General features: G+C 45.1%; 2 protein-coding genes across 3 annotated transcripts in view; both read right to left on the minus strand.

The window, feature by feature from the left end:
• crtc3 (CREB regulated transcription coactivator 3) overlaps positions 1-2,564 on the minus strand; it is a 35,825-nt gene extending 33,261 nt beyond the window's left edge. For both annotated transcript variants that reach the window (XM_041940882.1, XM_041940874.1), the window contains exon 1: positions 1,321-2,564. In XM_041940882.1, coding sequence (XP_041796816.1) covers positions 1,321-1,452 — 132 coding nt within the window. In that variant the 5' untranslated portion in view covers positions 1,453-2,564. The remainder of the gene's footprint in view (positions 1-1,320) is intronic.
• A 1,989-nt stretch (positions 2,565-4,553) lies between these two features.
• The window catches only part of iqgap1 (IQ motif containing GTPase activating protein 1), a 43,868-nt gene continuing 22,537 nt past the window's right edge, over positions 4,554-25,884 (minus strand). Inside the window, exons 6-37 of the mRNA XM_041962770.1 lie at positions 24,888-24,955; positions 24,396-24,509; positions 23,485-23,663; positions 22,803-22,890; positions 22,548-22,705; positions 22,374-22,458; positions 22,116-22,279; positions 21,144-21,304; positions 20,903-21,027; positions 20,020-20,183; positions 16,312-16,402; positions 16,008-16,175; positions 15,095-15,237; positions 14,844-15,014; positions 14,654-14,737; positions 14,493-14,564; positions 14,082-14,151; positions 13,616-13,980; positions 12,472-12,635; positions 12,132-12,356; positions 11,767-11,907; positions 11,554-11,638; positions 10,403-10,635; positions 10,122-10,254; positions 9,844-9,946; positions 9,494-9,629; positions 8,583-8,670; positions 7,781-7,990; positions 7,517-7,683; positions 6,397-6,519; positions 5,163-5,271; positions 4,554-5,041 (exon numbers count right to left, since the gene is read on the minus strand). Coding sequence (XP_041818704.1) covers positions 4,928-5,041; positions 5,163-5,271; positions 6,397-6,519; positions 7,517-7,683; positions 7,781-7,990; positions 8,583-8,670; positions 9,494-9,629; positions 9,844-9,946; positions 10,122-10,254; positions 10,403-10,635; positions 11,554-11,638; positions 11,767-11,907; positions 12,132-12,356; positions 12,472-12,635; positions 13,616-13,980; positions 14,082-14,151; positions 14,493-14,564; positions 14,654-14,737; positions 14,844-15,014; positions 15,095-15,237; positions 16,008-16,175; positions 16,312-16,402; positions 20,020-20,183; positions 20,903-21,027; positions 21,144-21,304; positions 22,116-22,279; positions 22,374-22,458; positions 22,548-22,705; positions 22,803-22,890; positions 23,485-23,663; positions 24,396-24,509; positions 24,888-24,955 — 4,501 coding nt within the window. The 3' untranslated portion in view covers positions 4,554-4,927. The remainder of the gene's footprint in view (positions 5,042-5,162; positions 5,272-6,396; positions 6,520-7,516; positions 7,684-7,780; positions 7,991-8,582; positions 8,671-9,493; positions 9,630-9,843; positions 9,947-10,121; positions 10,255-10,402; positions 10,636-11,553; positions 11,639-11,766; positions 11,908-12,131; positions 12,357-12,471; positions 12,636-13,615; positions 13,981-14,081; positions 14,152-14,492; positions 14,565-14,653; positions 14,738-14,843; positions 15,015-15,094; positions 15,238-16,007; positions 16,176-16,311; positions 16,403-20,019; positions 20,184-20,902; positions 21,028-21,143; positions 21,305-22,115; positions 22,280-22,373; positions 22,459-22,547; positions 22,706-22,802; positions 22,891-23,484; positions 23,664-24,395; positions 24,510-24,887; positions 24,956-25,884) is intronic.

Raw genomic sequence — 25,884 nt, forward strand, 5'->3', positions numbered from 1 at the left:
TTCGTCTAATATTAATTTAGCTTTTAGCTATCTGACGCTGAGCCATCAGCTCAATCCTTGCTAATTTTAGGACCGCAGCTGATGATTATTTCTTCTTATTGATTAATCTGCAGATTATTTTCTTGATTATTCATCATGCAGTGATGTCTTGTATTTATTTACAATGATATATGACAAAGAAGAGCAGCAAATACCTATATTTGAGAGAAAGAGAAAGTTTCGCAATTTAAACCATTTTGACTTGAAATGTGAAATGGCATTCTCTACTTCCAACCTTTTTAATGGGAGGATCTGGTACTTTTTTTCTATTTCATATCACTGCAACTAAGATATGATTGAGCTTTGGACAGCTGGTTGGACAAAAGAAGTGATCCACAGATGCCACCATGCACTCTGGGAAGCTGTGATGTACAGTTTTCACTGTCCCTGACAGTTTAAAGTCTGAACAACATATTGATTAATTAAAGAAAATGTGACCATATTAACCAATACTGATTAATATTATTGTTAGCTGCCACCTTATTGTAAAGCACCAAGGATTGGGGGGGGGGGGGGGTTATTACATGCTGCTGAGAAACAACAATAAATACATGAGACAAAACTCTTGTTTCATGCTTGAATCTGAAAAAACAATTTCATTGAGCTGAATGTTACAGTAACCTTGATTCATTTAGCTGCACTCACCCATCAAGACACCTGAGCACCTACACTGCAAACAGGAGCATTGTGCAATACAAACATGACTGTATGTGACTGATATGCCCAATTTTTAACCATCCTCTTTTCTGTGCAGTCTGTCCACAGTGCCAAGGATGCACTTGAGGTTTAACCCATGGGAAGCCATTAAATGTGATAGTGACAAGATGTAAAGAGCATAGGCCACGCATGCTGTATCTTAATGGGCAACGCTGCTTCCTTTGGTTCCTGTTTCACTGCTGACTGCAATCAAAATGAAAAACAAACAAACAAAAAAACAAAACAGGTCTTGTACAGTGAGATACTGCACCCCAACTGGTCAGATCTGTAACATAGTGTTTACACTTTCTCTGCATTTGCAAGCTCAAGCTTTGGTTCTTCATTGTTTGTTTTGTTTTTATGATTGCAACAAAATTGGGTTTGCCACTGCTGAAAGCATGCATGAAGAGAAACCAGAAGTTCTGGTTGAATACCAGAAATCTCAGTCAGCAGATGAAGTAAGCAAGACAGCGAGCAGGCAGCTTGCTGCAGCCGAGGCTGTGTCAAAGGCTCTGTCTCTAGTTACCGTGAACGCACTCGTGCAAAAGACCACTGATAAAAGAGCTGAAAATGAAGTGCATTTACCCTTGAAACAGTGAGGTCTGTCATCAGCTGCTCAAAGGCCCGCGTCTCCTCTGCTTGCTTCTGGTTGTGCAGCGCTATCTTCTCGCTGAACTTCCTGGGGTTTGAGCCACCTGTGCCCGGGGAGCCGGACATTGTGCGGGCCGCAGTTTCACAACTTCAGCTACTTGGAAAAAAAGTGTAAGACGGTGCGGGAAGTCTATTTTTCAAAGTCCACCAATAAGCGCTGCAGTGAATCCATCAGTGTCTTAAAAACATAGCACACATTCGGGCTGGCCAAAGTTAATTCAGTCAGCTCTGCTGGCTGCAGCACCAACAGAGTGTGTCACTGTAAGCCGAGCTAGTAGCTAACGTAGCTAAGCTAACGTTGAAGCGCTCGTTAATAAAAGTTGTCTTCTTATGCCTAAAGAGCAGAGTAATAAAAGCCTCTGTAAATTATCTGTTTGCAAGTTAACTGTAAAAACTTTCGAAAGGAATGGTGTGTTGATTACAAGAAGTTAACGGTAAAATATAACTTCATATTGACACATTTTCAGCGAACCACTTGTTTGAATCTAACGTTAACATAACGTTAGCTGTCATTGCTAACATAACGTTGGAGGTGAACGGAGAGCCGAGTTTTACAGTTGCAGCTAGCCAAGTTAGCTAAGCCGCTGTCAGTGCCATCTCAACGATTCTGGCAAACGCACTTTGCCAACTTGTCGACACTCGACCTCGGTCACCATCCAACAGACACGTATTAGAAGCAGTTTGTACCAAAAGACTCAGCGCTGGTGTCACAGAAAGTTGTTAGCCTCGTTAGCTAAATCTCGCTACTGACGTTAGCAAAGCTCACGAGCAGTTGGGCAAAGGTTTGCTCGGTAAATTGTATTTCAACAAGTGTCCGCTGGGTCCTGTTCCGACTCCACCGAATTTCGACTTGATTGTTAACCACGAATTGGGAAACAAGCAACCTCCAAAATGCAAAGATTCACACGAAATGCGGGCGCATAATCCATAATCTCACACTTAAATTGATATCACGGCGCTTCTGAGTCGAGTCTTGTGTTAATCCACGGACAGCAGAGAGATTTCAGACAAACTCCAGCCCGACGGCTCCGTAAAGATAAACAAACAACGCCGACAGAAAACCCTGTTTCTTCGTCGCTGCCAGACCACAATTCTTCTGAGAAATTGCTCCAAATGTTTTCAGCTTATTAGCCGTCGGTTGACAGGGCTTGTAACCGCAACTCAGATCCGCTGGCTTGTTATCCTCACACTACAGCGAGAAAAACATTACCTCGTTAAACACCGTCAATACCCGCGATGTCCACAGGGCGGCGACAAACCGGCCGCATTACCCTGGCTCTCTGTGGGATTACTAATCACTGTTATTATCAATATCTTAGGGAAGTTAATACTAGGAGCCTTAATTATTTCAATAGATGGTCTGGGTTCAAATCCTGGATCTGAAGTAGAAGCCTTGCCAGCTCTACTGTGGAGGAAGTCAAGTGAAAGTGGGTTTATGTTAAGAAGCCACTCATGTATTACTACAACTTTATTTCTGAAGCAACCTCATGTTGGTTAAACTTGTAAGGAAGTACTGTCAGCCTGCACACAGTGGTGGAACAAGCATTCACATCATCTAATTAAATATAAAAGTAGAAAAACTACTCAATTACAAGTAAAATAGAAGTCTTACGAGCAAAATATATTTACTTTATCCAAACTAAAAGTATGTCTCCTGTGAATGTTATATTTTACATTTATGTAATTTTTAATGATATTTGATTATTAATGTGGAAGCACTGACAAACTGTCAATGTGTTAGCTGACTAAGAGAGAACTGATTTTAACTATGAATCATATGTTAGAGTTCAGAGTTCTTCTGAGTTTGGTAAGCAAAACCTTCTGTAACTATAGTGGTCAAACAAATGTAGTGGAGTAAATGTAATATATTTCCCTGTGAAATGCCGTAGTGTGGAAGAATAAAGTACCATAAAATAGAAATTCTCAAGTAAAGCACAAGTACCCGAAAAGTACTTGAGTCGATTTACACATTGCCTCTGTAGAACTTTATTCTAGAACAGGTCAAATACATTTAATGTGTGTGAGAGAGAAAATAATGTACAGAGAGAACGGCCTCCTCCATTTCAAAGAACAGTGTCAACCTCTGATCATGGCAACTTTACATGAGACAGAAAATCAACATCAACGTCTTCTTGTAATAAGTCAATCTCTGATACAGTAAAGACTTAAGTAAAACTTGGATGGTGTAGAGTGACATCTACTGGACCCGCAGGTCTAATTACTGTTAAAATGCACATCCTCAGGCTCACTTACATGATCCGTCTTAGGCTTTGTGAACATCGACTACAGTATAATGTGGACTGACAACATAAAATATAAATAAGGGAAACTTTGTTACTTTCAACAAGACATAAAAAGCTCTGTATTCAATGTCAAGCTTGCACGTCTACATCCCATCCTGTTTTACAGATTAAGACGTGATGTCACGTTTGCTGAACTGATTTTGTGATGCAACAATAATCTGTGCTGCTGTTAAAGACAACCCAAGAGAAATATAACGTCCAGTAAACAATCTGAATGAGCAGCTCTGCACAGCTGAGTGTGCAGGAGCGCCGTGTCTCTAATACACTGCAGGTCAGCTCTGAGCAGCAGGGCTGCAGCCATGGCCGACTCAGTCCAGTCCAAGACAAACCAACATCCTGACTAGTCAGGACAGACAGGAAAGACTGCAGAGCCAGCGACTGCTAGCACAGACTGGATTTGAGTGGTGTAATGTGATCCATTTTCATGCAATAAATTAAAAAAAGTTTTCGGCTGAATGGCTCAATATGCATGGCATTTTTTTGAAACTCGTGTCAAATGCCATGTGTGACGCCACCTTCTCTTTGCATAGATACCAGAATATTTATGGGCGAGGTGGGTCAAATCATATTCGGTTCAAAATAGATGAGAAGTATTTTAACGACAGTGTTTTCAAAATAAAATCTGGCAAAGAGGGAGGCAGGAGTGCATCTCGTCCCCACAGCTCTTTCAGGTTTTCTCTCCAACCGGTTTGAAGCAGCAACACAACATCGAACACAAAAAACGGCCGAGGGGAGACGGAGTCGTCTCGTGTTCTACGGCCCTGCTGAAAAGCACGCTGGCACTTCTGCGTTGGCAGAGGATGTTCATCAGTCAGGTGAGCAAAGAGACTTAACAGCTAAGAAAGACACAAAACATGATCTCTTTACATAAAACATACATTTTTATCATTAATCAAAGCCCATGCACAAGATATTCATAACATTTAAAGCAAAACATACAAATCTTGAACCTCTGACCTAGCTGCAGTTACAGAAGATGAAGACAGTAAGAAAAAGACTCCAGCGAGCTCCTGCGGGGTGCTGGCCCGAGTCGCACAACGGAGTGTTCCATTAAGAATAAAGCACATATGGTGATCCACATAATAAAAAATAATGCACATAAATTTGCATAGGCACATGAGAGAAGTGCAGTAGGGAATGTGTAGGAAAGCCGGGATGGTTCAGGTCAGGGCTTTCTGCAACCCTCAAAGTGGGCTTTGTGGTTTAAATCAGTGTCTGTAGCCCTGTCATCCTTTTTTCTATTTCCCATAAAATTTCTTGTTGAGCAGGAAAATGAGCAGGTTGACATTGATGGTGGCCTTATCAAAGAGCTTCATCACCGCCACGCCTTCATACTGCAGCTGGAGGAGATCCTGAGAAACGGCCGAGAAAAGATCAGACACGATCAATCAATCAATCGCAGCCAACCGTAAATTAAGAAATATGTACCAATCTACTTTACTGTAGGAAGAAAAGACAGAAGAGGAGGAATACCTGATATTCTATCTGCAATGTCTCCAAGTGCACGCCCATTAACTTGGCCTTCACATCAAAAACTCCAACAGCCTCTGACGGAGAAATCTCAAAAATAACGTTCTTGAACCTGCGAAGAGAGTAAAAAGGAAGGAAGACTCGTTAATGTGGAGGAACTAAGGGACAAGAAACTGATCAGGTTCAAAATCTGTCATCAATTCCACTGAAACTGCTGAAACAAAGTAAACTGTGTTTTGACAGAAGTTTAAGAGGACGATAGAGGACTCGACCTGATATTTAAAGGTACCGTATTTTCCGGACTATAAGGCGCACCTAAAAGCCTTTACTTTTCTCAAAAACTGACAGTGCGCCTTATAATCCAACGCGCCTTTTATATGGATCAATATTGGTTAATTATGGCTATCGTAGTCAGGGGGCGTGGCCGAAGTAACAGCGGTAAAAGTGTAAAGGGCATTCCGCTCTCTGCGTGCCGTCATCCTGACGTGCAGTCAGCTGTCAGCCTGAATAATAAAATGACTATTTCACTGAACAATGAAAACATATGAATATGTGCTGAATAATAGGCAATTAAAATATTAATCAAACGTGGTTAATGTGATTTCTGCTCCTGAACCTCAGCGCACAGCGTCTGCACATCAGCGCTGTGCGCCATCACCTGCATCTTTACGCAGGATAAGCTGTCATCTGTGAGCGCGCGGTGTTTGTTTCAAAACGAACAAACTAAAGTAAAATACATTTTAAATAAATGCTCATTAATTATTTTCAAGAGCCGCATCAGAGGGATGAAAGAGCCGCGGGTTGCCGACCCCTGATCTAATGGATGCATAACGCAACCCAGACACCACAGTACGGTAGTTTCTGTCTATGCACCTTATAATGCGGTGCGCCCTATATATGAAAAAAGTTTTAAAATAGGCCATTCATTGAAGGTGCGTGTTATAATCCGGTGTGCCTTATAGTGCGGAAAATACGGTACATGAAATGAGAGTGTTGAGCAGCATAACAGGCAACCAATCAACAACCAATTAATTTCATTACTGCAGCCAGTTTAGATATGAAAGATTAAAAACTGTAGAAATCTGAGACATCCACAGTGTCATTGCCTCACAACTATACAGTCCAGAATGGCAAGTGCGACTGATTTTCCTGGAAAAAACACACATTTCTAACCAGGATTTGGTGCCTGGCAGGTGTGAAAGTTGAAGCTTTTGCATTAAAAGGAAGCAGAACTCACTGGTTGGGCTGCAGATCCTCTATCGCGATCAGCACGCCCTTCTCATGGAGGCGGGAGGCCGTGTATTTCTGCGAAACCTGTTTACTCTTCTTGGGCTTGTTGTCGCCTGGTTTCTTTGACAATCTGAGCAGGGAGAGAGAAAGACAAGCATGAAGTGCAACATAAAACCAGCTCTCAGCGCAGAGTGTTAATGGTTCTTCAAGTCATACTATTTCAAACCCGAGCTGGGGTTTATTATTCTTAGAAAATACATCTGTGTTGTGGTTAAGAGTGAAAATGCACCATGTAGGAGGAGGAGATTCATTCTTATTCATCAGCATGTTCAGCAATCATCATCATCAGCAATCAAATCCTTTATTCCAGCCTTCATCTTGGCTTTATCTTTGCAGTCTGCTCAGAGATCAACAGACTATAATCTTAATTTCACCTCTGACCTCCCATTTCAGGAAGGAGGACCTCTACTGTGGTGGTTTAGATCCTGGTTCTTGCTACCCACAGTGCAGGTTTTCCATCTAACCAGGCTGCAGATGTGCTTAATTGCATTCTGCACTCCAGGAGCAAAACAGCCCCTGATTAGAAGTCCAGCAGCAGGATCAACACTGTGGCCCGCCGCCTGTTACATGTGACCCAGTTCTGATTTGTGCACACGTGTGACACAGTTCAGAAAAGTGCTCTGAACACGTGAACAGGGAGAATTCAAACTGTATGTAATGAGTATGAATGCAATGAGTCTGACAGTCAGACGTGGACAGCTCGGATATTTCATGATATTTGACTGCTGCGTTTTCTGGTGTCTCCAAACTTAAAGAGACGGGGACTACAGGTCCCTGCAGCTGCCCCCCCTCCAGCCTTAAACCTGGGATGTGCACTCTTGCATCAACCCAGCCTCAAATATAATTCTGTCCTGTAAGAACACACGAAGGCGTCTGTCTGCAGTCTAATCATGCATGCATGTGGGTTGTTTGGCGTGTAAACAGGAATCTATATGACTCACCTTTAAGTGAGCAAGATCTGACACAGGATCAGTTACAGCACAGAACATGTTTCAGTGGAGACTGTTAAGAGACGACTGACCTACAAACGAGAATCGTGAAGCGTTATGAAATTAAAGGCCACTCACTTGCCCTTGCTGGCCAGGTTGTCCATGCACGTCTTGATATACTGATTGTAAGAATCGATCTGAACGTTGTAAAAGTTGGTCTTTGAATTGAGGGCGGCGTTGGTCTGCTGCAGCCTCACCAGCTCGGCTTTCCGGCGCTGACGATACCGCCGCTGATTTCTGATGTCCTGCAACGCGCGTATACAAATATATCACATTTACATGAAACACTGAGGAGACGGTGGTTTTAACTGTCCACCTCCAGAGATCATCTGTTCATTTCACCTTGGCTATGTCGTTGATGAGGTCCTGATAGCGGTTCTGGGGGTGAACCTTCCCCAGCTCTGCCAGCCTCTGCAGGTTGCTCTTGATCTTGTCCTTCTTGCCCTGCAGCGTCAGGCTGTCGTCCACCACCGGTTTGACCTGCTTCATCTTCTCTGGAGTCTTGGCGTCTCTGATGGCCCTCCTCTGCATGGCCCGCTGGTACTCTGCTTCCTGTCGTCCGGGGAAACAAGAGGCGTTCTAGTTATCCTAGTTTCTACATTTCTATAAAACGAACAACATCACACTTCTGTAAGCGACAGCATGGTCCTTATTTAATTTTGAGGTGTCATTTTAACAGTACTGTTCCCTCAGTGTCACATCTGGAATGAATTTTGTCATGTCTGCTTAGATTCTTTGGCATTTGCGTAGCATGTACTTCACAAGTACATACTATAGTATTATGATAATTTGGTGGACTTACAGTAAATAAATGAAACTATTTTATTGGTATCGTTAGTCATAATGTTTTTTAATATTCCTCAGCTGCCTCTGTTGGAGAGAGGATGCTGTCATAGATATTTTCTTTAAATTCATGTAGAAAGGAAGTAGAGCACCCTCTTCCTGTTGTGTGCCATAAAGGGATCCAGTTGTTCTACCCAGATGAAACCTGCAGTGAAGACAAAGCTACTGGCAGACTGTCTCATGGTGAAGGTCTGGCTTGTTTACCGTAATTATGGCTTCACATTATTGATGTTCAGCACGCAAACATGCAGTAGCACCTGTGAGTGTAGCAGCTTTGTTGGCCCTAAGTCTTATTTCTGACCTGTTCTACGCCTGCTGTTGAGTCCAGGATCTCAGTGAGTGTCTCCCCAGGCTGGAACCTGATCACATCCACAATGAGCCTCTTGGTGCTGAAAAGACAAGAAGCCGCTGAATTTTCTGAAACAACCACAACAATATTTTTAACTAGACAATTTCGGCGCCGCCAAAATTTTGACAGTGGCACGAGGGGGCTGCTGGTCTTATTAACTGAATCAATAAATATGAATGAACTTAATGGAAATGAACCATCTCTATTATCATCCAAAGTTTCCTTTTACTAACAGAGCTAACGGCGCTAACGCTAACGGTGCTAACAGAGCTAATGCTAACAGAGCTAACACTAACGGAGCTAACAGCTAATGGCGCTAATAGAGCTAACGGCGCTAACGCTAACAGAGCTAACGGCGCTAACGCTAACGGTGCTAACAGAGCTAATGCTAACAGAGCTAACACTAACGGAGCTAACAGCTAATGGTGCTAACAGAGCTAACGGTGCTAACAATAGAGCTGACGGCATTGTGTCTGTCTGTGTATATGAGGCTGTCTGTGTGTATTTAACTGTATTTGTGTGACTGTGTGTGTGTGTATATGTATCTGTCATTGTGTGTGACTGCGTATGTATGTATATATGTATGTATGTCTTCGTCTGTTTGTGTGCGTGTCTGCTTGAACTACACATTTATCAAATTGTCCCAAGTATTTTGAACAAGCAGCCAAACCAGTTCCTACATGGAGATGTGTCTGGTATATGTGTGTCTGAATGTGTATGTGTGTGCGCGTGTAACTTCTGCCCCACCTGCTGAGCTATGCTCGAGCCACCCGCCTTCTATAGCTCTTTAAGCTATAGAAGGCGAGTGGCTCTTGCATTGCCTCGTGCCACCAATTAGCTCCGAATGTACACGATGGACCTACTTGAGCAGGAGAGTCTTGGCGTCCATCTCAGCATTGGCCTCACCAGGGACATCAAACTTGTTAGTGAGAGTGAGTGAAACCTCAGTTTTCCCCATCAGCTCTTTGTTGGGGTCGTCAGGAGGAAGAGGATTTTCACCTGAATGAGATGAAGAGCTAATCAGATCCAATCCTGGGTGCTTTCTGTTAATAGCTGCTCTCATCTCATCTGTGAACTGCTGAATTACCGGATGTGTTGCTTGTTTAAGTTTCATGTGATCACAAAAATCAGTCTGTGGTGCAAATTCATTCTTCCTGTGCAACACACTCTGAAGCGTTCTGAGCGCGATCCTTCCCCACCTCCCTCCACTCACCAATGAGCGACTCTACAGTGGGAACTTCGCCCAGGTCCTCCAGCAGCTCATGGATGGGGTCATTGTGCTCTGGAGCAATGGCGTCCTGATGGTCCAGCAGCAGCTAACAGGACAGAAGTACAGCCTGTCAGTCATACTGCAGAAGACAAAACCGCTCACAAACATCTGGAAATGAAGAACTTTTGGCACCGACAGACAGAAACACACATGTGGCACCCCAGCATGCAGGGAGGGTGATTTAAGACAGGAAGAGCGAAAGTGAAGTGGACCAAACTCACTGTGTGAGTGTTGATAATCTCTCCGATGGAGATGTAGATGACAGGTTTGGTGACGGTGACCAAGTCAGAGTACTGATCCACATTGAACTTATCTTCAAGTGAGGGCACGTCACACGCTGCCAGGAAGAATCGCCTGTGGTGGAGGATGGAGGAATCAAGGGAGGATGGAGGAAGAAGAAAAGAACTGGACAATTACTAAGATCGTCCTCAAATATCTGAAGGCTCCTTCCTCCCTGTAAAAAACACATCTACTCCATATTGCAAAACAATTAACAGCAGACCTGAACTTCTGATAGGAGGCACTGAGATATTCATTGATGGGATTGAGGTGGGCGTTGTCTCCCAGAAACATCTTATTGGAGGCGGCGTGCTGCAGCATCTTGGCCACAGAGCCCAGGTTTCGTCGCTGCTCCGTGGTCAGCTGGCCCCCCGCCGACACCTCGATGATGTCGAAGGCATCTGGTGCGACGATGGCCGGGTTCATGTAGCGGTAATACAAGAGGTTCCCCACAATCTGAAACGTCAAAATCAAACGACTCAGTGGGTTGAAATGATCATGATCAAAAAATGTGACATATTTTTCATGCTTTATGAGCCGTTTCAGGATGAAAAGCACAAGTTACATTAGCATCCAAAAGCTCTTTGAACGGAGCAAAACACATTAACATAAAACTTCAACATAAAAAGCATTTAAGAAGCAGACATTAACCTACTTTCATATATCTTATGCATTTGTTGTCATACAAAAAAAGGGCTGTAAATTACATCTTGAGTTGAGATTTAAAGCTTTGCTCGGTGCGACTGTAAAATGAGGAAAAGCTGTTGAACGTGTCAGGACACACAGCTTGTGCAGGAAGAGGAGGAGAGCCAGAGGAGTGGCACAGCTCGCCGTAATTTCAGCAGACAGAGAGGAGGAGGACGCCTCCACCCCGACAGAGAGGCTGCAGCTGGACGGCAGGGCGGACAGAGCAGCGGCAGAAGAAGAAGAAAAAAGAGGAAAGATACGTGTAAAAAAACAGGGAAAGGAGAGACAGGCAGGAGATGAGAAGGCCGGAGGAGGCCAGAGAGGAAGAGCTGTGTTTGTCCAGCTCACCGGGATTAAAGGGTCAGTTCACCCGGGTTTCAACAGGATTTCCTATCATAGCCTGACTGTAAACTATCTGCATGTAGAGGGATGTGGCGGTCAAAGCTGACAAAATCCAATGTTTTAAGTGCTACGAATGAAATGCATCTCAACTGACCTGAGGTTGTAGCATAAGCCTCAGTGGCAGAGGTCTCACACTCATTTCACTCATTTCCACATCGAACTGGAATGATCTCATGGCCAGAGGGCACTATCGGGATTTTTCTTTGTGATTTGAGTGAACTGACCTTCCACATATAGCGGAGCAAAGGGCGTCAAACATTAAGCATCCAAATTAAAGATGCAAACCTTGAGCAGCTCATCCTCTGTAGCATCTGGGAACTTTTCATGGAGGGTGTCCTTCAGCACCTTGGAGATGAAACGCATCCCGTATCTGACAGACAGCATGAGACAGACAAGGTTAGACAGGGGGAAAATAATCATGTCTGGGTGGAAGCAGCTGACTTCTGCCGGTAAAAATGTGGTCCATGCAGACGGTGACGCTGTAAGAGAGGAACGTACGGAATTTTATCCACCGAGACGATTATGGCAGACAGGAATTTGTCAGTGATGGTCTTCATGTTCTTGATGGAGGCTTCCAGTCTTGTCCTCACCTCCTCGTGGGCCATAGCCTGCTCCGGAGTCACGTCATAGGGCAGCTTACTGTTGAGCACAGGACAGAAAGAGGAGAGGAGAGGGGCAGACAGAGATGGAGAACCAGAGGAACCATCAATGCTGATCAACACCTCGGAAGCCTTTTTTGCTGCAGCACTTTAGCTGGCACCAAAGAAAAAATCTGCAAGTGACAATGACTCGGTAAGATTTCTTTAAAGCTACACAAAAATCATGCAGCAATGAAGCAGGTACTGTCTCCAGCTCAAGCTCACCTGGCCTCTCCCGTCTGTGTCTCCATCTGGTTGACCCAGCTCTTATAGATGTCCACCGGGTCGGTCTTGATGTTTAGCGTTTTGTCATCCATGATCTCCTTGACGACCGGTGCCAGGATCTGCCGCAGCGCGTTCTGTCCTCGCGCACCTCGGTGGAAACTCACCACCATCTTGATGACTGTGGGGTTTCCTGTGACGATCTCCTTCATCTGGTCCACTTTTGACCTGTGGACGGTTGTTAGAGGCAACATTTTACTGTGCATTCATGAACCAGGCCTCATCTGATTTCAAACTGTGGTCCTGAATGACTGTTGACTGGGTTTCAGTGTCTGTCTCTCACTTGATCTCCTCCTGCAGGGCAGTTTTGAAGAGCTTCAGCAGCAGGTACTCCTCTCTCTGGTTGGAGGCGTAGTTATACAGGGTGAAGATTACAGAGTCCATGAACTTTGTGGATTTATTCTGTGGCATCTGGAAGATCAACTTGGCGAGATACGTGGGGTTGGTCTAAAGGGAAGCAGAAATTTAGTTAAATGCTACAGGTAACGACTGGGAAGACAGCTGCAGCTGCCAGTATCTTCAGCTTTATGATAATGCTGTTCAGCATCTCTGACCCCATTTACACCTGGTATTAAAATGCAATGCAAATGCAATCTGTATGAGGAGGTGTTATCTGGATAAAGATAACGTGACGCATGTCGCAACGGAAGGTGTAAATACGTCATCATTGGCTCACATTGTGTTTGGATCTTCGGTAGGTGTAAATGCAATCCATACAACACGCTGGCATCCATTCACAACATGGCTGATACAGATATTTGCTTTTAGCAATCACAAAATAGAAGCTGTTAGAGAGCGAGCAAGTGAGAAGGCTGAAAGAGACCGGCCTCTAATTACTGCTTACACGTCTATTCTGTGCCATGAAAGCGCCAAAAGCTGCGTTATTTAACAGAAGTGCATGAAAAATTAAACCAATAAAGGTGGAGAGGAATGAAATCCAGTAAGAAACAGCTGTGTGTGCGACAGGGTGCACTCATCTGTGCAGCTGATCTGCTGTTAACAAGGCAGATCATTTGTCCAGGCACAGAGTGGCAGCAATAACAGGAGTAATATTTATTATACAAACGAAGGAAGAACTTCATGTCTTACATTTGCCGAGTTCGCAAGAGGGGACAAATAATCAAGAATTTCTCGCAGACAGCACTTCACAAAGTTTATAAAGTTTCCTCTAACTCAACAACTCACACAACTCTGATTTTTTTAAATGGAGTCTGGGGCTGACTACCCACCACCCCACATTACTTGCACACAGGTTTTGCTCTGGAGGACAGAGATCTGAGCTCAACGAGGATAACGAGAAGGCAGTAAAAACAGCAGGTGTAAACACAAAGCCAAGATCAGATCGTTTAAGATCCAGATAACAGATCCGGATACAGGTCCAGGCAGAGACAAAGCAATCAAAGAACAGAGCTGTTTTGTGATGTTACCTGTAACAGGTAAAAGAGGTACTGGTAGGCCTCCAGTTTGAGCCTCTTCTCCTTGCTGAGGGCCTTCAGGCCTCCCCTCTGCTTGTTCATCATCATCATGTTGGACAGCTGGCCCTTGTTCTTCTTGGTCAGCTTCTTGCTGTGGGACACCACCTCCTGCAGAGTGATCTTGTTCTTCACCAGCAGGCCGATCTTGATGTCCATCAGGTTCAGGTCGTTCTCCAGCTGCTGGTTGGAGCGGATGTTGGTGACCACCTCCTCACGGAGCCGCATCAGCTCCAACTCCTCCTGGAAGTCCTGGTCGCTGTGGTCCAGCAGGTGGACGAACTTCCTCACCACCGCCATCGGAGGATTGTCAGCGCTGACTGTGTGAGGAAGGACATTTTAAGAGTCAAGAAACCACCGGGAGTCCAATTCACAGCACGAGAGGAGTCTGTTTGAGCACACTTGTCAGGATTCTACTCACTCAGCGTCTTGTAGTCGTCTCTGGCCTTGTTGGCTCTGATGAAAGCCTGAATCTTCACCACATCATTGATCTGCAGTATAAACAGCAATCACTTGCTTGATCAATAGCCTTCATTATAAACCACAGGAATCCTCTGTGAGTTGGAGTGGAAATGACTTCACACATGTCTGAGTGCTAAATGAGCCATCTGCCTCCCTCAAAGCCCCCAGGACTCAGAGTAAATGTCAGCGGATGTGTCAGGGGAAATTTATGCACAGTGATTTTAAGCTTTTATTAGATAACACTGCAATTTGTTCACTTGAAAACCTAATTTTTGTGACACAAAATTTACAATGCCTTTAGTTTGCTGTGGTCCAAAACTCAATTTGCAGCTAATTTAATGCAATGAGGTTCCAGGCTACTAATACTCACGTGATCTTTGAAGTACTTTAGTCGATCCTTAAATTTCTTACGAGCTTGGTGCATCCGAACCATGGACTGGATCTGAGCAGGACAAAAACAACTCCTTTAGTCTCAATTGCATTTACCCTCCTGATAATACTGACAGGACAGGCATTGCAGAATCATCTCACCTTGACAGCCTCATCAGTGTGGTCTTTCAGATACTGCTTACGGTCATTGAACTTCTTCCTCTGTTTGTGGCCTTTCCAGTGGGCCTGAGGAAAACAACATTGAGGCTCAGTGTGATAATGAGACCTGAGAGCAGAGGTTTCTGTGTACATATTTAGGATGATGGCTGTATATACAGTACGTCTATCTCACCTGTATGCGTGTAACGGCAGGGCCTTGGGATTTCAGGAAGTTAATCCGCTCCTTTAGGCCATTTCTCACCAGGTAGCCACGGCAACGAGCTTGCAGCTTGGCAATTAGAGTCTCATTGGCCAGCCACAGCTGCTCTCGATTGTAGGCTGTGGTTACCCCAGAAACCACCGACTGACAGGGAGAATGAAAGCAGTTTAATGTGGTGTTAAAACGCTGCAGCCGCGCAGTGCTGCACAGGCTCAGAAACCTACCTGGATCTCCTCCTTGTTGAGCTGGCTGTTGTTTTGTAGGAAGCCCTCCGGCTCCACCCAGGTACCCTCCTTGGTATTCAGATTATAGTAGTAGTTGTGTCCTCCCTTCACCCAGTGCTTCACCCACTCACTGCCATTATCGCCTGGACAGACAGCATTACAGGATGCGAGTGAACAAGATGGAGACACAACTTGGTCCAATAATTAGCAAGAAGCTTTTGTGATGTATTTCAGTAGCGTAGGGCAGCAGGTTTGTAGTTTGGATTATGATTTTTAATTACAATATTAGATGGTTTTTAAGGTCCAGTGTGCAGGATTTAGGGGGATCTGCTGGCTGAAATGAGATAAAATATTCAAAAGTATGTTTTCACTAGTGTATAATCACCTGAAAATCACCTGAAAATAAGAACCACTGTGTTTCTGAGCTCTTTATATCTATAGAGGGAGCTGCTCCTCCAGTCCACCATGTTTCTACAGTAGCCCTGAACGGACAAACCAAGCACAGCTCTAGAGAGCAGCTTTCGTGCTTGAAAGCTGAGGGTATTCAGTTTGTTAGGGGGTTTTTTTGTTTGCAAATCACATGAAAAAGCAGGTCATTGTGGTTTGCAAAAGGCTGCATGTGTGTACAAGGTTTCCTGTCTACCAGATTCACAGTGTTGCAGCCTGCCACCATTCAAAGTACCAAATTTGGATATCAAATGATAATTTCCTCGTCATACCAAATATTGTGACTTTGAAAGCACTGGAACCCACTGACAAGATGCATCATTCCTTCATCAGAGGTCATCAGAATTGCCCGATATCAACAGGCACAGCGACTGTCACTGCTCTGATGGCCCTACAGTAACCACTAAACCACATCTGATAAATACACTCATCTGTCCTCTTACTCATCCTTCATTTCTGTCCTCACCTTCGGCCTTTTTCCCGTCCTTGATCTTAGCCAGGTCATCCTGGTAGGTCTGGGCGCACTCAGAGGTGACACCGTACAGTCCTGCCCCGGGGTTACGCAGAGCAGCCAAGGTCTGTGGTGGATCACCGGAGTCCACCGCCTCATTGATGGCCTGGATGGACTGCGAGACTGCAGATACAAACACAAACATCAGCCTTTGCTGCTCTTCACACCGTCCCAGCATCAGGGACATCGAGGACGGCTGGAATGCATTGTGTTATATATAAAATGGGTCCAGTAAAAGGAAACAAGTGTGTGTTCTTACACTGTAAGGCCTCCCGTGTGTCCTGGTTAGCCTTCAAAATGGCGTCCTGGATCTCATCCAGCCACAGCACAGCAGACGGGTCTTGTGTCTCCTGGAAGGACACAGGAAAATATGTTCAGAAACCACACACACACACACCATCTGTCTTCTAACTGACAATGGACTCAGCAGGGTTTGGTTTGGTTTATCACTGTAATATAATCATAAATTATAACATAACTGACCCGCAGTCTTGGATTTATTTCTGTCATTGTACCTGGTGTTTTCACAGTCTGGCAAACCTTTATCGAGGCGAAGACCAGTATTATTTCACCTGCTGCTGGCTAAAACAGAAAGAGCCAAATATGCAGCATGAGCAGCACAAGAGGGCTGAGATAACCAGTTCATTGTGAATATGATGAAATATATAGCAAATTAACAGGAAATGCACCTAATTTCTGACTCATTTTAACTCTATTTAAAAAAAATCATCAGGAGTGGGTTTCACAAATTGAAACCACAGTCCTATAGTTACACTTATGAGCCTATACTTCCTATATGCATTAGCATCGCTGATGTATTTGCAGTTATTAACTGTTCCTGCAGCTGCTGGAAACACACACACGCTGTCACACCAGCTACATTTGTCCATTTATCCACAGGTACAGAAGAAAACCACAAACAGATGTAAAAATGTCAGAAATGTCACCAACAGATGTTTCTGTGGGGATTTTTTTCTTTATGTTGCTTGATTCCATTCACTCACCACACAGACCAACACTGAAATCAACACTGCATGATCATCAGCTGCAGTTACACCTAACTACATCCAGATGGCGCACTCTGTCACTTTATAAAGTGTGTTGCAGCTGGTTGCTGTTTGCTGCTGCTACTTTCTAGAGCCCAGTCAAAGATTTGGTTTCAGCCTCCCCCTCCATGTGTCCCGCCCCTTCAAGTTGTGCTTCGGGGTAGATGAGAGGAGGTGTGCGCCTATGTGAAAGAGGTGGGCGGGTGAGACTGCTACCTGATCCTGAAGAGCTCTTATGCAAGGAGAGGGGGCTTGGCCGCTAACATCTGCAACAGCATGCACCAGGAGTCAAATGAGCTCCCTCTTTATAGTAAACAAAGCCGTACCTGGGCGAGCGCTGATTAGTGTTTGTATGTTTGCACTTGGCGCTCTAATAGGTATTTGTAGGTGATGAGTCACTGCAGCTGGCGGGAGGTGCTAGACAGGGTGTGGTGCCCGAGTGGGCAGGGGACTGGAGGAGGACTTGGGCGTAGCTTGGGGTAGTTCATCACACGTTAAAAGTAATTATGGAACTAGAGGAAGGGAAAGCTGAGGGGGCTGGGTTCATAATTCAACTTTTCTTCTACAGAACACCTTTTTTTTTTAACTTCCTTAGAAACTATGAGCTCATTCACATGTCTTTATGCGTGTGGGAAGCTTGAAAACACGCATGCAGAACAAAGCGCATGCTCAGACTTGTAATTGTTGCAATCACAAAGTGAAGTGATAACCATCTGAGAGGCATACTGTAGTGGACTATATTCAGCTTGTTAGTCAGCAGGGTCTGGGCAGGACTTCCTGCTGTTTATGTAGGCTCAGCCCTCAGCCCACGGTCAAAGCCAACTTCTGTCTGACTGTCTTGGTGACTAACTGTTGTAATACTGCAGAGTTAATGAGGCGACACTGACAAGAAGCCAGCGACAAACTGAACCACAGGCAACAAAACAAACTTTTGTTGTTCCTTCTGCTCCAAACTCCCCTGACCTCAGATCACCTGGAAGCAGCCACCTTGCAGGCTGACTACGACAGCTCCACATGGATGCGAGTCTTCCTCCTCAGCCTTCTGATCATTCCTTCTCAGCAGGGGAACATCTCATTGGCAATGACCCCCTGAAAGCCAACAGGAAGCTCACAATGCTCTATCAACTCTATCAAGTGTTTAGCTCATCACCACAAACAGCCACTTTCGCCAATCAACAACCCGTGTGTGTGCCCAGAGGTCTGGCCCATTTAACACAGTGGTCAGCTTTCTGCCCTTTTATGGAAGTAAATGTCTGAGGCCCGGCTTGTTATTTCCTATGTCTGTGGAATCGGCAGGAAAATAGCGCTCCTTTTTTTCCGCTCCTTTTTTTCTGGGTCCCGTAATGAAAGTGTGACGGTTCCCACATGATGTATTCAAGGGTTTAGATGTAACTGATGCCTGTTGACATTTGAAACAGTGTGGGCAGTGACCACTTATTATCCAACCTTGACAAGAGACTTCCTTTATCTGTATTTACACAGAACAAAAACAGACTCAGTACTAAAATGGATACAGCGAGGACTGGTCTATTTACAGACGTTATTCTGGAGAAATCTGGAGCACTTCTGAGTGATAAGTTCATGTTTATGAAGAACTGTCACCCTGTCGTCACCTTCACTGTGGTGAAACCATACCCGGCTCCGACAGCCTGACCTCAGCAGCAGCGGCTCTGCTGGCCTTTGCTTCTCCTACGACAAGAAATCAACCCAAACATGGTTGTCTTCCTGTAACATCACATGCAAATGTGCTGCAAAGACACACACACACACACACACACACACACACACACAAGAGCCATATTCATCTGCTCGACTCACTCAAGTAATGATAACACAGGCAAATGAGTAAGAGAGAGCAGAGAGCTGATGAACCGCTTTCAAGAAAGGCGGCGCTTCTGTTCAACGCGTATCCGTCCCCGGACGCAGAGGTAAACGCGTGAAACCAGGGAGCGCGACTGAAAACAGAAAAGACTGATCGAGCCTCGGAAAACCGAAGAGCCAGAGAGAACAAGGAGGCTGGGACAGACAGCTCAGATACAGACACATACGACAGGAAGTGAGTGGGGGGAAAGGATGATCACACGGTGACATCAGCAGTCTGGTGATGTCATGTGATGCTCAGAGGCCTGAGTCACACGGAGTCATCTGCAACCACGATCCCACTGAGCTACGACCAAACAGCGCAACAATACATCTATGTAGCATTTCGCTATGAGAGTGACTTCACACATGAATTATCAGTATCAATATGGATTAAAATGCTTGAACCGGAACAAAATACTCCAAACCAGCAGCCTGCATGCTACCTGGGGACAAGCATCATTAGCAAAAACTATGAATTTGCTAACATTCACAACACAAAATACTAATTGTAACTCATATGCATCAATTCTACAGAAAACTTGCTGGACTCTAGTATTTTGGAAGCGCGAGCAGAAATCTGAGCTCTTAACCAGCAGCTTACTGCCTGAACTAGACAAAATATTAAACCTCCAACAGCTGCACAGCTCATTTAAGCAGGAAACCGGACTCTTTTTACACTTATAATAACTAGTTTGAGCAACTGCATTCGTTAGAACTGTTAAAATGCATCACATCACATGCCGAGTCATTCTGCATAGAGCCCTGACAACTTTCAACTGTACGAGCTGCAAAGCCGGGATGTAACTGTAGCCAGCAGCTGTTTGCATGACGTGTTTGCATAATGCTCAGCTGAATACCAGATACACACGAAAAAAGCAAATCACAAAGGGAGAAACCAGGACGCCGACACTGCAGCTGGGCTAATCTATCAATAGATGATAACCTGATCTATTTTTTACATCCACCTCTCTAAATCAGCTGTACTATGTTGTCTATGTTGTGTGTGTGTGTGTGTGTGTGTGTGTGTGTGTGTGTGTGTGTGTGTGTGTGTGTCTTACGTGAGCCTTCTCCCTGCGGGCCTCCAGCAGTTTGTCATGGTAGTGCTGAGCCACTGACGGGTCCACATCTGTGAGCTTCGCCGAGGGGTTCTGCAGCATGGCCAGGGTCTTCATGGGATCCCCTTCATCCAGGGCCTCGTTTATCAGTCCGATGGCAGCAATGCCTGCAAATGCACATGCAGACGTCCAGACAGACCAATTCAATCTCTGAGACCCTGTTTATGTTAACACTGGTGCTCCGATCACCACTGGACAGCGTACAAGTGTGAACAACCACCAGGACACATCGTTTTCTTCGGAATAGTATAGTCATAACTGACTTGTCTGTTGTGCCAATCTCAACAGTTGGAATAGCTCGTACATGTAAATGAGTTCTTGAAACGTTTATGCTTTCTTAGCTGTGAAGAGAAATAAATCTGGCAACAGGCAATAACTGCTCACAGCCCTTCGACCTTCTAGCAGCAGTGACATAGGCAGTCACGAAATCTGAACAGAAGCTGTCAGCTGGACACCTTGGGCACATCGGATCACCCAAGACGCATGACGATGCAAGGTGTCAACAGGGTGTATGATCATATGAACATAGAATATGGCAGAATGAGCAGGACTATAGGAAAGGGAGGAACGTACTACTGATGAAGCACTCATTGCATACTATTGAAAAATGTAATAGTGTTTATCCTCAAAACTGGGCAGATCACCTGTTAGCACAAAAGCTATTAGCCTATTAGCTTATTTGGGAACCCATTTTTAAACATTCTGAGTCGATGAAGATCTACCTTGGATTGAAAAACGTGTCTGCCTTACTCTTCATGGATCTCTTCTGCACTGTGTCACAGATTAAGCGTTTGGGTGTACATGGATGCGAGCGGCCGGCTCTTACGTTCATGCTCCTCCTGCACGGTCAGGTTGACTTGGTCGATGCAGGCTTGAATGTCGTTCCAGGTCAGATAGTCGCAGCCCTCCTCTCTGGCTGCCGCCTTAAGACGCATCAGTTCATCCATGTACCTGAGGAACACACAGGTAGGGTACCACCTTCAACAGCCCGCCTCAGTCCATGCAAGAAATACACGAAACCCCCCCCGCTGAGGAGTGTGTCCCTGACTCCTGGTGTGTTCGCTCACCTCTGTGCATATTCATCCTCCACGTTACTAAGCCCAGTGACAGCGCTGGACAGCTGTTTCCAGAGGGCGGCTCGGTCTCCAACATCCATCGCCTCGTTCATCAGCACCACCGCTGACAGCATCTCCACGGCAACAAGCAGCTCGGGGTGAGACAGCGAGCCCTGCGGGAAACGGGCCACAAATTTACCTCATATGTCAAACTGCCAGACTACCAGGGGCAAACAATATGTTAAAGGTGTCCTGATTTGTTGTCCAATAGTCAGATCAGAGGAAACATGGCCAGGCTGGAACATCAAACAGGGTCCAGTCTAATGCAACTGGTGTGTCAGTGATGAAGTGCTCAATAAAGACAGATACAGGTTAAAAATGCTTGGAAATGTAATCTACTATATTCCTTACAGGTAGACAGAGCAGGAAATATTACCACTAATTATAAGTAATGTTTTCTATTATTGACTCATCGGTTTAGGCTATATGATGCCCGTCAACAGTTCCCCGGGTGACGTCTTCCAGTGTCTTCTGTTTGGTGTTTGTGCTCGATAAAGAAAAATTGACTGATGATCAGTCAGGATTAATATTTTGTTTACCTGATCATGACCGTTTCAGCACTGTGCTAAAAATGTGAGATTTGGAGCATTAATGTGTATCGTTATCGTTTGGAAAATAAGGCAAGAAGTCAGTAAGAAGAAGTTGTTTTCATTCCACTGTGTCTAAAAATCTTTTCAGTTCAACATGAAATAAACTCAGCTATCGACAGAGAGCGTGAGACCACACCTGCAGTTATACAGTATCAGCTGTTCAAATGTCAGTGTGGTCCTGACTGATGAGGTGAGTTTCAGGTCAACTGCTTCTACAATTTAGCCTCAAAAGCCACATGATCACATGTTTTCTGCGCAGCCTGATACGACGGTGCAGGAAGCATGCACTTGTGTGTGTGTTACACTCGGCGTGAGCGTGTTTCTCCGGGGGTACCTCGGGGCTTTGCTGCTGCAGGCTGACCAGCTCTCTCTGGTAGAGGTCTGCAGCACTGGGGTAGACTTCGGGCAGCTGAGCGTCGGGGTTCATCAGCTCTTCCACCGTCTTCTCTGGCACACCAGCCCTGATGGCGGCGTTGATGCGCTCCACGGCCTTCAACACTGCACGTACAGAAAATTAACAGTGATGGGTACATTTAAAAAAAACTGAGACAACTTTTGTTAAAATATGTGTGTGTGTGTGATGTGTGCATACTCTTTAGGTAGCCTTCTGCAATCTCATTGGCCACATCCACGCCGCTCTGCAGCTCATCCTTAGTGAGTGCTTCTCCTGGAGAGCCCTGACGAGGAAGAAATCAAGTTGAACTTTTATAATTATACACGAAACAAACAAGCTTCATACAAGTATGCAGCTTCCTTTGAGCCCTACCTGCTCTTTACTCTCTCGGTCAGCCTGCAGCTGTTTCAGGTACCAGCCTTTGTTCTGGGCCTGCAGGTTCTGAATGCCCATGGCTTTAAGGGCCTCATATAACTTATTCTCATCGCCACTCAGCAACGCCTGTTCAGCTGCACTCAAGGCGTTGCTCACTGTAGGAGAAAGGTTGACATTTCACTTCTGTGCCATGGAAACCAAGTTAACAAATCAGTGAATAACTGTGTGTGTGTGTGTGTGTGTGTGACTTACCATTGACCTTGTTGACGTTGCCCTGGATTTCAGCCTGGGTGAGAAGCTCGTCGTAGATATCCCTCTCTGCGTCTGCATTCTCCATTTGCTGTTGGAGCAGAGCAACGAAATGTGTCCAGCAGCTAACAAACAGCATCACACAGCCTCAGTACGTGTCATCACATCCCCCCTCCACCACAGTAAAATACACCTCTTTGCAGAGGGAACGTTTGTTCTCTTGATCTGATATTCAGGGTAATTTGGGTCATTTATTTGCTTTTCCAAACTTTTTTACATTTCCAAATCATCACACAGGCTACTTACCCCCCCCCCACACACAACAAGAAACTGCTGATAAATCTGTCACAAGAGGGTGGAGTGATTTTATTCCTCTCTCTGCGCCCAGCATCCATCTTCCAGCCACTGCTCTTTACTGTAGTGGCTCTCTCTATTTGCCACAGTGGTTTGTGTGGCCTCGGCATTTTATTCTGTCTGATGCCAAAATGACCTTCTGCTTCAGGCTGTAAGTTCAATTATTTTCTAATCAAAAGGTGGACAATTTTTAATTATATGGGCCTTTTATGGGCTCTTAAGGATAATGTGCTGCAGGCCACCATTCTTTCCCAGCCATCTGAAACCTGTGCACAGCAGGCACCGCGCTCTGTCCCTCCTCCCTCGTCGTCTGAAGTTAAAAACTTTGTACCCGCTTGCGTGAGTTGGCCACCTTCTCTCCTTTGGCCTGGTACAGCGTGTCGTGGTACTGACGGGCAGAGGTGCCATCCAGGTTGACCAGCATGGCGTTGGGGTTCTGCATAGCAGCCATCGTGCCCTCTGGCACGCCCTGGTCGATGGCCTCGTTGATGGCGATCACAGCAGCATGTACTGAGGATGAAGAGGAGCTGGTAAGGAGCTGGCTTCAGCTTTAATCTGTGCTTTTTGATCTTATCTTACTAATGACATTAATTATCAGTCAATCAATACTGTATCTATCTTGTGTTACTGATGTTCTTAAACTTAAAGGAACAGTTTTTTGGGAAATATGCGTTTTCGCTTTCTCGGCAGGAGATATATTGACACCACTCGCCAGTGACTCTGATGAATAAAACTGCTTTCAACACAAGTGGAGACAAAAGTGAATTTTAATCCCTAAACCAATGTAACTTCAAGGTCTGGAGACAAAGTGGAGGTGAAGCAATCATCTCGGGAATTTGGGCCAAAACAGGGTTTTTGTTTGTTGCACAAAGACAAAACCAACTTTTTAAATTTTATCTGAGATGAAGAATTGTGTCTAAACCATATGAATAAAGCTGTCTTTATTGTAGACTTTGAATTGATTCAGAGAAGGAGACTGACTCGTCGTAAGTGAAACTGTGGAAAAAAAAAACAGACCTGCACAAAAGAAAAACAGACTATTTGTGCTTAACAAAATGATGCTGCAAAAAGGCTTTCTTTGGCAAATAAATGAGAAATCCCAAAAAAATGCTGCATTATAATGACCTCCGGAGGGTTTAGGATATTTGTTTCTGTTTCATTGTGAAAGCATGAGTCAACTGAACTCTATAATCTGCAGCAACAGTTCCCTCCCTCCCCCCATGACATCTGAGCCCCTCTCACATGCAGCTTCATCAACAGAGAGCTCATTGGCCAGGATCCCGCCAATCTTGCTGAAGGCGGGCATCTGGATGCCATACTTCTCCAGCTCACTCTTCATGTTGTTGATCTCCTCCTCTGGGAGAGAAGACAGAGCAGAAGGAACAGATCAATGGACTGAGGTGAAAAAAACCGAAGGAGGGGGCCGGGAGCAGACGGGGGCTGGGACTGTGGAGACAGACTGTTCCTGGCTCATGTGTGATAATCACATTTCTGACTCTGGCTGCGGGACAGGGAGCCAAGCAGGAATTCAACTGACAGGAAAAACTCTCACAATTACTGATGACTTTCACATTTCCAGCAGCGTCTCCACGCCGTCCTCGCAGCGCTGCTTTCAGGGTGCAGACAAACTTAACACAACTTAAACCTAATGCTAACTTTGCCAACACGGGGACGTTTGTAATGCTCTGGATTTAAGACGACATAATTGGGACATAATGCGGGAAACACTCTTACCAGTGAAATCCACTTTTCCATACAGATCCTGGATCTGAGGGGCCAGGCCAAGCTTGAACAGGTACAGGCTGCGAAAGGAGACACAATAAATAAAGAAACATGACAGAGTGCGTCAGCAGCAGAGGCGAATCGTCACACTAGCATGGGAACGACACGAAAAACAATTCCATGCATTTTTGCTCAGGAACAAATTGTTGTCCTGAATGTCACGATTTCGATGCAACATATTAATCACAACAAGCTGAGGGGAGCAAGAGGAGCTCACAGGTTGAGAAGGCAGGCGAAACAAATATCAGAATGCAACCATTTTAGGGCAAAGAAAGGTGTCACCGTGCTGCCCACGCCCGTCACTTGGCTGTTCTGAGGCTGCAGACGGGAATAATTCAAACATATGCAGCTGAATTATTTGCCGTAATTTGTTCACCTACTGGCGCAGGATGAGGTAAACCAATAAAACTGTGCTGCTTTGTAGGAAGCAAAATGATTCTCAGATTAAAAGCCATAAAGACATGAACATGTGGCTGTGTTTATTGTTGAAAGTGTAGTGTATATGTCATATGGACGTGGACAACAGGTAACTTCAGTTTGAAGAAGAAGTCAAACATCATGTCTTGACCTGAATCCCAGAAATGAGGTGAAATATGTTTTGCTTGTCACATTACGGTAAATCTTCTGTGCTGACGCTGCCACACAGATAAACTACCTGTTGCAGCTCTGGAGTAGAATCCAACCTTTAGAGGCCGATGCTGCGATTCTGTCAGTTATCATGACAACACCTAATTATGCTGGTTGTGGTTTTTGGGCACAGCAGCGAACGGGCGTGCTCCTGTGGCATCTGGGTGTGACTGGTTTGTGTTTGGACCAGTCACACGGCCTGGCCACCGCCAAGCACACAAGCACAGACACCATACCTGTGCTCTGCTCTGCTGGTTGGCCACTGCATCCATTTTACCTGAGCTGGAATGCTCTATTAAAACAAACACTCAGAAGAACGAGG

Source organism: Chelmon rostratus, chromosome 1, assembly GCF_017976325.1.
Source record: "Chelmon rostratus isolate fCheRos1 chromosome 1, fCheRos1.pri, whole genome shotgun sequence".
NCBI lineage: Eukaryota > Metazoa > Chordata > Actinopteri > Chaetodontiformes > Chaetodontidae > Chelmon > Chelmon rostratus.